The following is a 16,354-nucleotide window of genomic DNA, read 5'->3' on the forward strand; positions in this document are numbered from 1 at the left end:
TCTGAGGCGGATCAGGGGATGGCTGCACAGCCCTACAAAATATCCCTAAAGGACAGCATGTCAGAACCAAGTACTATGCACTAAAATATGTGTGTGGGGGCTGCATGTTTGTAAATGAAACACTGATTAATAAAAAAGGGAATCTTTAAAGCCGTCTCAGTATGGTGCCCAGCTTTCCCTTACAGTCAGATGTGTTCAAATTTGAAAAGGTGAGATGGTTTCTCTAGGTCAGTGGGTTTTCCAAATCAAAAAGGTATTGATTATGATAAAGAAATAATAAACCAGCAACTGAAAGAAAACATTTATTGAATCAAAAGTCAATAGTCTCCTTTTAATATCTACAAGACAACATTGAACTTACATTATTTAAGAATGAACATAATGTACAAAAAAATGTATGTTTGTTATAAAAATATGTCTCTCTTTTCTGGCAACTGAGCTGAAGTTTATTATTATCATTATTTTGGACCAAAAAAATGCTCCCTAGAATTGTTTTTCAGTCAGTGAGGATAAAAGCAAAAATAGTTGTGAAACTCTAGAACACACTGAAGAGCATTTTTGAGAACTTACACATTTGAAATCCTGACCATGACGACCACGAGGCGCTTGGCCCAAGGTACTTCAGTCAAGTGAAGATGTCAGGCTAGACTACCTGAAACAGATATTTTCTCAACAAAATCATATTACAGCCATATTACCCTGCTGTCCCAGAGAGCTACTGGCCACAATGCACCACAAATGACTTCTGGACTCAGCTCAGCTCATATATACGGATTCAATTGGAACAAGAGATTCTACTCATATCAGAGATGTTTACATAAATTACCTCCTCAGTGGCTTGGGCCCAGCAGCTGTTTTAGATAAGGATCTCATTCCATTCCCCAAAATATTTATATTTAGAGTAGTATCAGGGAATAATAATAAAAAACGGTGAAATGTGATTACCTCTCATTCTGTTGTCTGCCCCTTACAAATTATGTATGGGCATGGAGAAAATACCAATAGGCATCAACTGCAAAGCAATGCTACTGTGTAATCCCCTTTATTTTCAATGAGGCCTGCATGAATTTCCTATATATTTCTTGTTGAAATGAATGGAGCTGCTGCAGCAAAATAGCGGTGTGTGTGCTTGTCACTTTAAGAACTTCTCCAATTAGGCTCAGTTATTCCACTTGCCAGTTAAGATGTTAAAAATGTTGCATGAGGAGGATTCTAATATGTGGTTTAAAAAATATTTTGCTAGTGTTCAATCAACTTTAGTTTCTTGTGAACAAGGGGGGGCATGAGCATGGGAAAAGGAAAAAAAAAGAAATGAAAAGGGAGGAAAAAAGGACCACTTAGAGAAATATTTCAAAAACAGTGCAATATTAAAACACAATTTTTCACACTTTGTGAAAGAGGAACATGCTTTGGAACCTGAGCAAAAGGCTTGTTTACCAATATAGCAAAAAGCCACCCTGTATGTTGTTTCCGCTGGCATCAGTTCCTGCCAGGTTACTATGTTGCTCTTAGCAACTTACATGGCCCCCTAAATATTTAGTATGTGGAAACTGCCAACTACTTAGAGAGGTCAACTAAATTCCAGCTATAATATTGCAGGCAGATCAACATGCTGCTACTGGAAATGCCAGAATGGCCTAAAATTAAGCATTAAAACAAAAAAGGGGAAAAAAAGAAAAAGCAGCCAACATAACAATGCCTCTTTAACCAGACAAAAGCGCCACCACAACATTTAGTTTGTACGTTACTACACTGGCTTACAATCTTGAGGTCAGCTCTTTCAAAATAAATATACTGAACATTTACAACAAAATGCCTTATGAATGCAAGCTCTCTCTTTATTATTTCAAGACCAGTTGGATCAAAAACCTAAGACGATGAATTTCCAAAGCAGCTAAAAGTTGCAAGTCCTGAAATTGGCATGATCTGGTGCCGTTGCAAAACTTTTAAATCAGCAATAGTATCATCCATCTGCAAGAACAAGCATTTTTTAAAAAATGTTTTTGGCACCCAACAGGCCACCATACCAAGCAAATTCACATAGCATGCGGTCATATACTCTGCTGATTTCTGACTGTGTGAAATGAGCATTGTGCTTGCAGGTCCCAGACCTTTAAAAAAAAAAATCTATATTAACAATGACAGGTTCAACATATTAATAGGAACTTGCTCGCTTTCTAATTATTGAACAGGAAATAAAGATTTTAAAAACCAACATAGATGGGAATGTTGTAAACAAGGCCTGGCAGAGGAAGCACAAATAATAATAATAATAATAAAAAATTCAACCCAACACCAAACTATATGTTAAAATATTGTTTTAAAATGCTGAGAGTAAACAGGGGGAAAAGCTCCAAAAAACCCAACTCAACCAATACTATGTCACAGATGTTTTGGTAGCAGTGAGATGTAAGCTTGCCACTTGAAAGGCACGACAAGACCAGTCTGATAAATATCATCCTCACAGCAGAACAAGAATGGTTCAATGGCGTAATCACAAGGGGTGGATGATGAGCCATCAACTTCTCTCGTCATGAGCACAGGAAGCAGTCACCAAGGCATAAAGAGAGGGACACAGGAAAGAAGGTACAGAAATTCACAAGGACCTGCAAAGAATACAGCAATAAATGAGTAAAACAGGAAAAACTATGTTTCTGGAAGGAGGGCAACATATAGCTTGCAAGAAACATGTAGTAGCAACTATTGAATATGGCACTCTTAGATTTAGTTTTCTCTCACTGTAAACTGTAGTAGGGAACTGAGTAGCATAAGACCACCTTGAATAGCATAAGACCTTGAGTGGTCTTATGCTACAATCTGATAATAAATGCAGAAGTGTTACTGCAGTATCCCCTGTCCACTTTGCTATTGAACTCTAGATTTTGGTATTGCTGGGAAATTAAAGTGTAAATATCTTGTACAAAGACAAGAGTACTGAATGCTTAAAGCTAAGTCTTGATGAATAAGTATGTGAACTCAGCTCAACACAATCTTTTTTAAAAAATAATGGGTACTGGAAATACTTGCTCTGATCACTCATTGCATAATACAGAACACACATTTGCAGGCACAACTTTCTTTTATTCAGCTCCTGTCAGATGGAGCAAAGAGCTTTGACATAACAAATGTAAACAAGTTAGTGATTTACAGAGAATTGTTTAAAAGGAGCACAGTGGCTTGCAAACCTGTGTCCTTTCCATCCCTGGCAGGCAGAAGAAGGAGGCAAGAGCATTGGCAAACTTGATCATACTCACTGGAAATACATCCCAAAGTTATCCTGCCTTTGTATCTACAAGCTGCATTTGAACGTTTGCAGACATGCCTCCTCCATACCCTCCTTTGGACTGCATTTGATTCTGAATTGAACTCACCTAGACAAAGAAGAGGATAAAAAAGAAAGGTGCATGGTCAGACATGAACTGGTGCTTCTCAAGCTTATTACGTCAGCACGAGGCCATTGCAAGAATGTGGATTTGCTGATACTTTTGAACATGGAACAAAGATAGCCAAACTACTGCATGAAAAAAGACAGGGGAGTTTCTATCCTTATCCCACACGCCACTGCCCCTTTCAACTGATCAGTCTGCAGGGGAAAGCCTACGAACATGGATTTCTATGCACTGAGGCCTGGAACTTTGTCCCCGGGCGGAAACCTACATGCAAAGATCTCTACACATGTAGCCTTTCCCCCTGCAGATATCCACATTTAATGTGTTGACAGCAGGGCTGGGAAGCTGCATGATCTTAGGGACAAGGCTAGTGGTGAGACCCTCTAGCCGTTCCATGGCATGAACACTCCTTCATGGGAGTAATGCATGAAAGGAGCTTTGGTCACTCACAGTTGCAGTGTGAATGGTTTCAGCTGAGAAGTACTGTTTGAGATAACATCAAATGATATAAATTATTTTGCCTGTGATGGCTGTTTTACAGACATAAGACATCATTGGTTGTTGCACCAAATAATGTACACATGAGAGCCAGTGTGGTGGGTTGGATAGAGTGTTTGGAGTGGGGAGACCTGGGTTCAAGTCCCCACTTGGCCATGATGCTTACTGGGTGACTTTGGTCACTCAAGGAATCTCAGCCTACCCTACCTCAGAGGGTTGTTGTGAGAACTAAAATGGAGCAGGAAAAGTCTGGTTTTTTAAATTACATTTATATACCACATGATCCTCCCCCCTCCGCTCCATTGACTAGCTTCTCTGCTCTGATTTTTGGAGGCAACTGCTCCATTTTCGGATAACCATTACATTATGCCTATGTAAATTAATACAAATGCTTACATTTGCATATCTTTTAAAGACAAATAGATGAAACTTGGCACGGTGATTGCTCTCATGGCTTTAGCCGTGCCAATTCTGAATCAGATCTGTTCATGCCTTGATTTTTAGGATTTTTTTTTAAACCCCAACTCAAACCATTCTCTTGATACTCCACCAATACGAAATTCCACATGTTTGCATTTGTGGAGGATCCTGTTTTCCTTTCCTTTGATAATGCACAGCTGTGCATCTCAGGTTCATTAAAATAGAGATCTGCTCAGGAAATTTTGTATTGGTGGAGGGGGGATTTAAAAATTCCTGAAAATCAAGGCATAAATGAATGTGATTCAAACTTGGCATGGCTAAAGCCCTCCTTAAAAATTATCACTGTGCCAATTTTGATGCCTTTATCTTTAAAAATGAGGGAGCTGCAGGCAGGGAGGGCACATTTTCCGTAGATGTAAGCATTTTGGTTAGCCACAGATGCCAATATCAAAGCTACCCTCTCACCCCACTCAGCCTCTTCCAAATATGGAGATGTTCAATTAAGAAATACACACACACACACACACACAGCACTGATGCCTGAAAAACTGTGGGATAATTTCAGAGACATTAGAAGCACCCATTAGGTGCAGTAATTGTGCAGTTTCAGGCTGCCATACTATTGTATTTGCCCAGAAACACACACACACACACACTGTAGGGGGAAGGAGAACTTAGGGGGCAGGGCAGGAGATTTTGCCACCATAGTAGCAATACAGGTGCTACTACAGAGCAACAACGGACAAATGTGAAAGTGCCCAGTGCTAGATTCACTAAGGAAACAAAGGGGGAAACCACAGATGCAAATTGAGGGGAAACAAGTATGTGTGATGATTGAGTACATAATGCTGGGAGTTGTAGGACGTTTTTCTGTCTAAACATGCATAGGATTGCACCCTAAGGCTATAATCCTATGCACATTTACCAGGGAGTAAGCTGTATTTGACACAATGCAATATGTGTAGAACACATGTAGACTGAGTTTGGATGATCACAGTGGTGGGAAGAAGCCACTGTGTCTTCTCCCCTCACATGCCATGCACAACAGCCACATGCATTATTACCCATGCTGCCACTGTGGTTTGGCATGTATTAGAGCTGCATGGCCAAAAGGCATCTAACCTAATTTAGAAAGTTCCACCATGATAAACTCTGGCATCAGCAAATAAAACCATTTTACTTTACAATGTGAGCTACTCAGCATCTGTGTCTTTAAAAACATAAAAGCAATAAATGTCATTTTCCTATAATCTTTGTAATAAGAGTGGATTACATTGTGATAGAGTGGATTTACATTTTTACTGCTCTAAAATATAGAACTTTTCAGTGATACGGTGTAAAATACTGCAGGATGCAAAAACACTTACTGAATTCATTCCACTAAAGAGGTCTCCTGAACCTACATGAGCCGTATGAACGAAGTTTGTTGGCTCACCAATCATACTCCTATCGATTCGCCGTCGCCTTTTCTGAATGGGGAGAAACAAGACATCAGTTTAATTCAAAGGGAATTGAGGTATAAATCTGAGAAATGGGCTAGATATTAAGTGTAACCGGAAAGCTGCTTTTAACTACTTATAGAAACTTTAATGCATTTTAATTCAGAACCCAAATTCTTGGTTAAAAGCACAATCCCTGTGTTATCTATGGTATCTTTTTATTTAGATTCACATCTAAATTTTATAAGTTCTCTCATATAAATAGATGAGAGTGCGTACGAATACATACATACACACATTCTCTCTCTCTCTCCCCCCTCTCTCTCTATACACACACACACACACTATATGCACATATGTCCAAAAAACCAGGTCCACTAGTGGTGGTTTCATTTTTCTGATTCTAGCCGATCTTTCCCTGGTCCACATGCCATAATTAAAAAAAAATATTATATGAATATAAGTGAGAGCTATAGATGGGCTCACGAGACATGGGTAGGCAGTGAAATTTCCTTTCTTCTTCAATTCACATCCCTCTCACCTTTATTTATTTTATTTTATTTATTTATTACATTTTTATACCACTCAATAGCCGAAGCTCTCTGGGCGGTTCACCTGCCAAAGGAAAAAGAAGTCCTCAGCCATCTAGCAGAGAATTTAGGGTGTTGCTCTTTTTTTAAAAAAAGGTCATGAATCCTATGTATGTTGCAAGCTTGTATGTGAGTGTGTGTTTTCAATTTGCTTTCACTACTTTCAAGGTAATTTCTTGCCATCACATGCTAATTACTACGAGCTTTATCACACCACCATTATACTGTGCAACCACTGCGAATTGCATGCAAAGGACTCAAAAGTTTTCCACCTTATAATCTGCTTTGATTGTGAAGTACTCCCATGCATCCTGCCTTAATTGTGCAATAAAGCAAAAAGATTCACCGTATTTAGCCCCTACTTTCTGAGCGTATCTTCTGAGCTGCCGCTGGGGTGCAGGAGCAGGATTTTAAACAAATGCTTACATGTGCGTAAGCTTTAAAGATAAAGACACCAAAATTGGCACAGTTATAGATATTAGGGATTGCTTTAAGCACACCAAATTTGAATTGAATTGGGTCATCCGTTGATTTTTTACATTTCCCCTCTTCAACTCACTTCCTGGTATGCAAAGGATCGCTGTCGCCTGGTAGCAAAAACAAGAACAACGGCGAAAGCTTAGCGCTACAGGGATAATCCGAGGGAAGCAGGTACGTGGGATGAAGCTCTCCATATCTGCTTATCACTTAATATACCAATTTGAACAGCTTGCCTCTCATACCCTATAAGTGAGCACAGCACATTAGGGCCTATGCTCTTATAGAGTTCAGAAGGATCTGCTGGTTCATTTTTTCTAAGATGGAGTCAAATACAGCTGATGCACTCTCTAAGGACAGGCAGCAAATGCAACACCCTGATGGTGTGGGCAGAGGCCACCCTCCAGATCTAATACATAAAAGTGAGCGAACTCTCTCTCTCCCTCTCTCTCAACTACTGTTCATCAAAAAGAAAGGATAATATTCATTGCAGCATCTAATATATACGGTCTCCTTATCTATAAATGTAGAGCCCATGTCTCCTCTGAACAATAAAATCTGAACTTCAGATTTTAACAACAAACAGAGCACTACAATTAAATTAAATGTTGCACAATTGCCCTGAAGAGGTTTCTTGACCCCATTACTACTAGCCCTATTAACTTTTTCCTCCATCACGTATTTTGAAGGGATCAGCATTCTCCTACTCATGGTATGTGACAAGATGGTAAGACCACCTAGAGTTCTGGGTGGGAGATTACGCATCTCATCAGCAGGATTTCTGCTGTCCAAACATTGTCCCACTTGAGTCACTGCAAATCAAAGCCACAGCTGAGAATACATCATGGGCCATAGCCCATAAAAGCAAGATATGTTTGGAATGAACTCAAGCCCACAACAGACATGCCCTTTTCAGGGACCCCCCGCCTTTTCTGGATAATAACACATCAGGATTGCTAAACTCTTTTACGCAAATGTTAAGCATGCAAGACCTAGAGAAAAAGGTTGCAGGCAGAATAACACTGAACACATGTATTTGGATGTGGTTTCAATGGATCTTACTTCTTAGGATGCTTAAGGTTACAGTCCAGTCCTATCACCCACTCCGGCCATTGTAGGGGAATGTTATCAAGAAACTATTATCAGTTGAGGGGAGGACAAAGGAGAGTGACTCATGAAATACAGCTGCTGGTGCCTTCTAGGCATCTTGTCTTGCTGACCCAACAAGAGTAGAAGAATCAGTCTAGAGGTATTCAAGACTCTTAAAGTATCAGGTGGATGTAGATAAACACACAATCATTCTAGTGTAACACCTATTTTAATTTATTTATTTATATCCTGCCCTTCCTCATGAGAAGCCCACGGTGGCTAACAAACCACATGAAAGTATACAACACTTAAACACCATTGAAATGGTAACTCTAAAATACAATTAAGCCATGTTGCAGACATTTGTATTACTTCTCTACACATTCAAGAGGTGAACCTTTTTAACTGGATGCTCCAGTTACTATGACAACTGAGGCACTAGCTGAAGTTGTTCCTGTTCTAAAGCTGTTAAGCACAAACTTTTACACCCACTCAGAGCACTACTAGAATTTGTATAGGATCTAGTATCTGTATTTTTTCAAATGGACATCTGCATCCCTTTTCACTCCCACTCTTTCCCTTTCTCACTCCATACAAGAAATATCTCTTTTGCAGATCTTTCACCCGTTCAGGAAGTAGAGTGTGTACAATGCGTGCACCCCCAATCTCTCTTATCCACAAGCAATACCCTCGTAGGGAATTCATTATTTGAGGAAGCAGCTCTTCGTGTAGTAGTGCAGTGTGTAGGGAGTAGCTAGATCCCCCCACTTACTAATCCATACCTTCAAATAAAATATATTCTACAGTCTGTCATGTATCAGTGAGGCAAAATTGGGAAAACACTATTCTCCCAAAGCTAAATCTCCCACACCCAAGTGTCTAGTGTGAAAAATAGGCATGAGGGATGCCCAAGCTTATTTCTAGCATTCTAAATCACTAATTGCTGCAAACACAGGTATGGTTCAATTGTACATGGGCTAGGAATACATCTAACTTCCAAGGGATTTTGACTAGAGGATGGATTATTTCTCCAATTATCAGTATCGACGCTTTCACATAACCTTGGCATGAACGTCTCTTCATGCCACTGCCTTTATTTGCTCCTCTTATTTCTGTGTTACCCCTCTCTACTTCTCAGTTATCCTTCCAACTTTCAGCAGGCAACTCTTCATATTAATCCAACATTTTTAGCTCATCCCCTTCATCGGCTGCTACAGTACAACCATCACCAAGAAAACTGATACCAGTGCTGCGGCAGTTCCATTGCATTAACAGGCATATCTCAGTAGAAAATAATTTCTGCGGAAACTCTTTGTACAGCAGTCCCGCTTTCCATACTATGCTTATGGCACATCTTACACTACAGACTTCAACTAGTTTAACAGTAATTCCCGCTTCCTTGAGGAATGCTGGGAAATGTAATTTTGGAGGACTAGGGACCTCTAACAGAAGTAGAGGTCTTACGCCAGTTTATAATAGATAAACTGGTGTAAGATTGACTGCATCTACACTACAAACCTATCAAACTGTGTTTCTAGATGGAGAGCTCTAAGCACTAGCAATGAGATGGTACAATGCAGCTATTCTGTCGTTTTTTCCGTAACATATTTTCTGCAGTAAGAAAAAATGAAAGGAGCAGTGGGAAGGGCTACAAGTGGAAGACGTTGGCTAGATCCCCTGACAATTCCATGAATTGTGCAGGGCTATTTCATGATAAAAGTCTTGTCTTGAAAGACCCTCTGTATGTTCCTGAAACGGGCACCTAAAAAAAGGGCCAAATATTTGTTGGGAAGTCCTTCAGACAAGCAACTATCAAACTTGATTGTAAGTGACAGGAAGCAGTCATATACATATTTGTATGAACAGGATCCCTGGTTTTAACACCAGTATCTCTGAGACTGTGGAGAACTACTGATAGCACTAGGCTAGCTGGCCGGTTGGCCTGGCACCATGTATGTCTTATAGTTCTTAAGGCAGGGGTCCCCAACCTTTTTGGACCCATGGGCACATTTTGAAATTTGAGAAACAGCTGATGGCACTTTAATAAGAGATTGTTTAATTCTCCTAATTGCTGGTAGTACAATACCAATAATGCTTCCTTTAAACACATGTTTTGGCAACGTCCAGTAATTGCTTCTTTTTTGGAGGAGTTTATTAGATAAATTTTGTACTGGAACAGTCTTTAATCTTCACTGATGTACGTTATGCTCTTTTACATTATTTGCGTACTTCATGGAAATTAACAAATTGTCAGCGGAAATGGTTTCTCTGCATCTTTTCGACAGCTAAAATAATATTACAACATTGGAAGGATAAACACTCAACTCCTATAATACAATGGATTGAGAACCTTAAGATGATTTCAATATTTGAAAGGGTGGCATATAGACTTCACCTTCAAATGGATACATGCTTGGACATTTGGTCTGCTTTTGTTGAAGCTTATATATAATTGCTAGAAAGTTGTAAGTATTTCATATGTCTTCATTGCTATGGGTATATACAAATCCATGAATGTATATTTAAAAAACGGAAAATAATAAATAAATAAATAAATGTTTTGCAGGTGTCAGTGGGAACCACTTCAGAGGTGCTGTGTTGGGAACCCCTGCCTTAAGGAAAAACTGAATGTAATACATACAAAGATGCACTCAGATACACACTCCATTTTATGGTTAATTCCTCCAAGTTGGGCTGGGAATCTACTCAAGGATCATCTACTAAGTAAACAATACATAGCAGATATTGCTACAGGGAGCTAAGTGGCTCGCAGTAGCAAAAATGTTGCAGTGCTCCCACTCAGGATTCCAGGTAGGTACATCATCCTTCAGCATACACGTATTTCCCCTTCCCGCTCCCTTTTCTCTTTTTCAGCTGACATTCCATGACTACCGACCATGCTGTATTTCAGGCTAAATTCGGAGGGTTATATTGAAGCACAAAGACCAACCATGTGACTGACTTAATGGTCTGAGGGCGATATACCATGTTTCCCTTGTTCTGAACAATTGTCAATCCCTTTTATTTACAGACAGGTGTGTAAATTTGGGGTACTTAGGTTTTGCTGTAGCCATTAAACAGGCCCTGATTTTCTACAAAATTGATCATACTTTAGAAGCAAAGACCTCACACATTGATGTTGCACTTCTTGATCACAAAGTTCCTTTCTGTTTAGCTAGCTCAGCATACCATCACCTTAGCAATCTTTGAAACTAAAGCATGCCGTCTCTAAACTGTTTATCCAATACACCATTATATATTATGGTGGTGTTACTCATCCTATGATAAAACTAGCAATTGCAGGCCTTACTTCTTAAACAGTAACATTTGTCAGATGATTCCTGAAAATAATAGTTCTTTCAAGAAGCATGTTTAGATTAGAAGGCAGGAGAAACACATCTACTATTCTAAAATTTTGCACTAGAGTCACTTAAAAATATTCAGTGAATATACTATCTAATAATACAGTTGGGTTATTAAAACCAACATCACTGAAGTGTTTTGCAACAGGACAAAAACAGAACCTCTATTTCTCAGATTCTCACGCAGCCAGAATACTAAACTATTGCTAATATTTTAATATATTTGAATAGTTTCAGTTACAGTCAGTTTTCTGTATTGAATGCTTCCTTTCTTCTAAAATTTCTAATTAATTGATGTCTTATGAAAGGAGGAAAATTCTCTTTTAAAAGGTCTTTTTATCCAATAAAATTTGTAAAATCCTTATAGTAAAAATCCTGAATCTATAGGGATTTAATTATAAATACGCAAATAAACTGACAAACTAATGCTGATTTAAGAACGTGGTAATCCAGAGTTTATAAGAGATTTATTTTTATTTCTAACAGCAAGTTTTATACAGACATCAAGAGAAGTGGTTGGCTTTGGGGGAAAACTGCCCCTTACAGTACATGCCTATGACTGTGCTTAATGGTTGCCATGTTGGAAACATTGGCCAACTGAAGAAGATCCTCATAGGTACTACTGACAGTGACAGCCAAAATAGAAGTCTCTGGGCTTGATTAATCTTCACAACATCTATACTATGGTGGGAGGCCCGATCCAAAGTAATGCTCTTACTAGGAGAAAATAATCTAGGAACTGCTTAAGTGTGGAGCCTATGCTCATCTCTTCCGGCAGGCCTACCCAGTCGAACTTTAAGATGTCTGGCTGTTATTTTAATAATGCATTAGTTTTATGTTTTTAATCAATTTTATGAATTTTATAGTATTTTTGTATTTGATGTTGTTCCCCGCCTCGATCCAGAGGGAGAGGCGGGTAAGAAATAAATATATTATCATCATCAACAATTTTCTGACTAAATGGAGGTGTGTTCAGTTATTACTGGGTCCTTGGGTCTACCTGGGATGAGATCAGTCCCAGTCTCCTTCATCACAAGAAGAAAATAGCAGCTGAATTGAGAGATCCCATATTTATTTGAATGGAGGATTTTGCAAGATAGATCTTTGTAGAAAGCCTGAGGCCTGTTCCTAAACTCAATCAAGGTAGAATCTCAAGGATCGAGTAATAAGTGAACAGGCCCAGAAATTATAACAAGCAGAAGAACACTCTACATATCAACTTAATATAAAATGTGATAATATGTAAAGAACCCTGGGAGTTGCTCAAGTGATAGCTGCTTATAACAAAAAAATTAAAATAACAGAAAAGAAGAAAGCAAACAAGAAAAAAGTCCTATTTTTTCACTTGTCAAGTCTCTTGAAACACAGGAAATATTTGGAGAAAGGTCAACTGTCATGATGAAACATTACAGCTCCATGACAGGATATGTGTCAGTAGTTACAACATGAAATCCTTCCTATTCAACCAAATAAATGTCAGATCCAATTGAGAAGGAAAAAAAGTAGAGAGTTGCCTTTCAGAAAACATACATGCAGAGAAACATCTTGGGCAGAACTTGGGAGTCTACCAGAGAGAATTGTGAATGAAACAGGCTGCCCTTCTGTTTTTCACATCATTTCTTTGGGGGGGGGGAATAAACAAAAAGTAGTCTTGTAGTTCAGTGAATGTATTAACTCAAGGCACTCCCCACCACCATTCAATTACCAAACAATGCATATGCACAGAATACATGGACTTAACATTTACAGGAAAATTAATACTCAAAATTTCATCAAAGCTATTTTGCATTGTACTTCTGAAAAATTAAATAACCTTCAAAGGGACAAACAAATTGTGTTGGTCAGGCACATGACTTCTAGCCATGTAGGTGCCCCATTCACAGAAAAAGCAGGCATAGAGTGGAGGGCAGTGAAACTAGTACTGGCACCCAGCTTAGAACAATTAACAAAGCTGAAGAGTGCAGTGAGATGTGGAAGACAGAACACACTCTTTCCCCCCTTCCTGGGTACTTCCATGTTTATGTAAAAGAATACTCCCCCTCCACTGATTTATATGTAAATAGTGCAGACATGTGGATGGATGCCTCATTTTATCTAGTTTGTCCTTCAAATGCCAAGCAAAACACTATTTTGCAGGAATCACAAGGTTGCTCTCAGTACAGGCAAGAGAAAAACATCAGCGCAAAACATATTTGCCATTATTCCAATGGATGCTTATTACTTTGAAAGAAAGGCAAAACAAAAATATTCCCTCCTGGTACGTTGCATGGTACAAATTCTGAGCTCTTTGGGGTAACACTGGACTATGACAAGTATAATGAAAGAGCAGATACCTGACAGGCAGCTTATTTAGTGCTACAACCTGACCTCTCACACCGTGCACCATCTTTCTGCTCCATGTTTACTTCTAAAGAACCATTCACCTGCTCACTGATAGTAAGAATTCACTTCTAGGTGACTAGGCAGACAACTGTTTGGGAGTGTCTCTTCTTCATTTCCTCCGCCTCCTGCTTTAACACACCAGTGTGCCACAAATGACTAACACAGGTCAAAAGGTTAGGTAATGTTATGAGCTAGTAAAATTTTGCAGACGTATTTGCAAGGCTTTCCAGTCAAATATCTGCCAAGGTTGGGTGGAGGAAGGACTGCCTCTCTTTCATCTGCTATTATCATACCTCAATCATATCCCTCCTGGTCTCTTTCACCAATGCCATGCATCCCTAAACAACCTGTTGTTCAAAGCCTCAAGACTGCCATAAAGCTGCTGGTAGAGTTAAAATGTATATATTTAAATTAATTAAAAAAAAATCTTTTTCAAAAGTTGCTGGTAGACATTAAGGGACAAAAAACAGATTTCGGATGGGTAGAAGAAAGATGTAGCCAGAATCTGTACACCAGGGCAGGACCTAGGAGCCTCAGTTATGCCCCTTGTGAGTTTGCCCTTTGCTAACATTTTAAAATTGGACAACTTTAATCTCCTCATCAAACACAACAGCAGTACCTTTGTATCTATTCTAAATTACAACATAGTAGCCATATTTCACCAGGCAAGATACCAGGCAACATATTTACTAGAGAAAATATATGGTTGCTTAAGGCCCCACATAATAGCTATGAAACACAGATGTATTTCTCCTTCACAAAGACCCATAATAAATTGTTTTCAGAGAGACAATCACAATCCTATCATTTTGGTTTGTGATCTGAGCCTTCAGGTTATTAAGCCCCATAAATTTTGTGGCTGTTTCATCTGACCCAAGCATTGAAAGAGAAACACATTATTGTACTTAAAGTGGAAAATGGGCTTTTGGGAGAGTTCGTTTTCATTCCTAGATTACAATGTTCCTACAAAGGACACACAGGTCTCTCCCACCCCAGCTCTCCCACATCCCCCCTTTCCATAGCTTTGAGGTGCTCGTACAAGCTTTCATGAAAATTACATATACTGTTATGCATAAGCCCCACAGTAGGAAAAAACCCAACATTAAGATAAATGGAGTCAGATGGGTGCTCTTCTTCCCATACAAATCTATTGGTCCATAAGACACTTCTTTGGGAAGTTAAACCAAAAAATTACATTTCTACACAATTTCAAGCAACTTGATGACAGAGTTTCAAGATGCAAATCAGAATAAGTGAAGTGGAAGCAGCAATTCATGAGCAGCATTCATTCTTGTAACCAATAACAAGCAAATCAAAGTAACACTTATTAAGGGATTGTGGTTGTAATGAAAGCATAAAATGATGATGAGACTTTCAAATAGGAATAGGCTGATTATTTGGAGTTTGACAGAGTGACCAAGTAAAGAAATACCACACACATACACTATACACACTATATATATATATATATAAAAACAGATTTCAGACTAGAGTTAAGGCTCATGTGCTTGCTTATAACTTCCACATGCCCACACTTTTCTTGGTCTTTTAGGACCAAATTAAGATGGGGAAGTTGATGGAACGCCTAGGGTCAGCAAAAATGCCACACATTGACCCACTTTGCATGACAGTAGGGTGGTTAATAAGCCATCCCTGTGTGTGCTGGTTGCATCCTGGCCTGGTTTACATAATTACCTTGCTGGATGTGGCTGGTGGTGACATCCAAAGCTGGCGGGGATAGTTAGTTGGGGTGCTTAACAAACCTCCCAGCAACCCTACAACAGGCTACCATCGTATCATGCGAGCCTGCTAAGAGTCCTGGTCTTGTATTGCCTTAGGAAGCATCTGAGCCTTACTCTATTGCTAGAGGAATCCTCCTGTAAATTGCCCTATTCTTCCTTTGAGGGGATAGGGTTATCATCATGTTTTTCATCCATGTGAATAACTGTACATGTGTATAGATCAGCAATCTATGTACAGTATATGAAGCTTGTACACATTTTTTTATTTTTAAAACATTTTATTACATTTCTATATATGCTGAATGTTTCATGTGATAACTGTACATGTGAATGGATAAACAATCTGTGTACACATGGACAGAATGTATGTGCAATGAATAATGTGTGAACACCCCTAAAGTGAACCTGCATTAATACATTCACACAACTATGTGTGTATTCATTCAGCCCAGGTTCATTTGGATATAGGCGTTGTACCGTAGGTTAAGTAGGATTCTAGAATCTGTGTACAATATTCTTATTCAAGCATTCAATGGTCTACTCCAAGTAGGACAAACATGGGATACAACCTACTGTAACACCCTTCAGTATTTGGTGGCACCACACTGCAAGACGTGTTCTGCTAGCTTGCACAAGAGTTCATAGAACTGTTCCATTCATGGTTCTTTCAATGTGGTTCTTTAACAGAAAAGGTGCCATGTAAAGATCAACGGTGTCCAATTCATAAATGGAGATATTATTGTACCATTCCTAGCTATGGTAACTACATCCTACCATTGACAGGAATCTGAGCCACATTAGATGAACATATCCTATGACCAGGTACCAGCTGAATACCAAAGTATGGAATACACAGTAGTTAAGAACTGATATTTATTTAATGCTAGGCAGATGCTCAAGTACAGGTGTCAACAGCCAAGTAAGACTGAACAAGTGCAGCATATCTACGGCACTCTCACAGCTTTA

General features: G+C 39.0%; 1 protein-coding gene across 5 annotated transcripts in view; it reads right to left on the reverse strand.

Moving 5' to 3' along the window:
• Positions 1–289: 289 nt before the first annotated feature.
• Positions 290–16,354, reverse strand: part of CDC42SE2 (CDC42 small effector 2) — a 75,024-nt gene continuing 58,959 nt past the window's right edge. For all 5 annotated transcript variants that reach the window (XM_063129453.1, XM_063129457.1, XM_063129458.1 and 2 more), the window contains exons 3-5: positions 5,675–5,776; positions 3,255–3,371; positions 290–2,606 (exon numbers count right to left, since the gene is read on the reverse strand). In XM_063129453.1, the coding sequence (XP_062985523.1) occupies positions 3,273–3,371; positions 5,675–5,776 (201 nt within the window). In that variant the 3' untranslated portion in view covers positions 290–2,606; positions 3,255–3,272. The remainder of the gene's footprint in view (positions 2,607–3,254; positions 3,372–5,674; positions 5,777–16,354) is intronic.

Source organism: Elgaria multicarinata, chromosome 6, assembly GCF_023053635.1.
Source record: "Elgaria multicarinata webbii isolate HBS135686 ecotype San Diego chromosome 6, rElgMul1.1.pri, whole genome shotgun sequence".
Taxonomy (NCBI): Eukaryota; Metazoa; Chordata; class Lepidosauria; order Squamata; family Anguidae; genus Elgaria; species Elgaria multicarinata.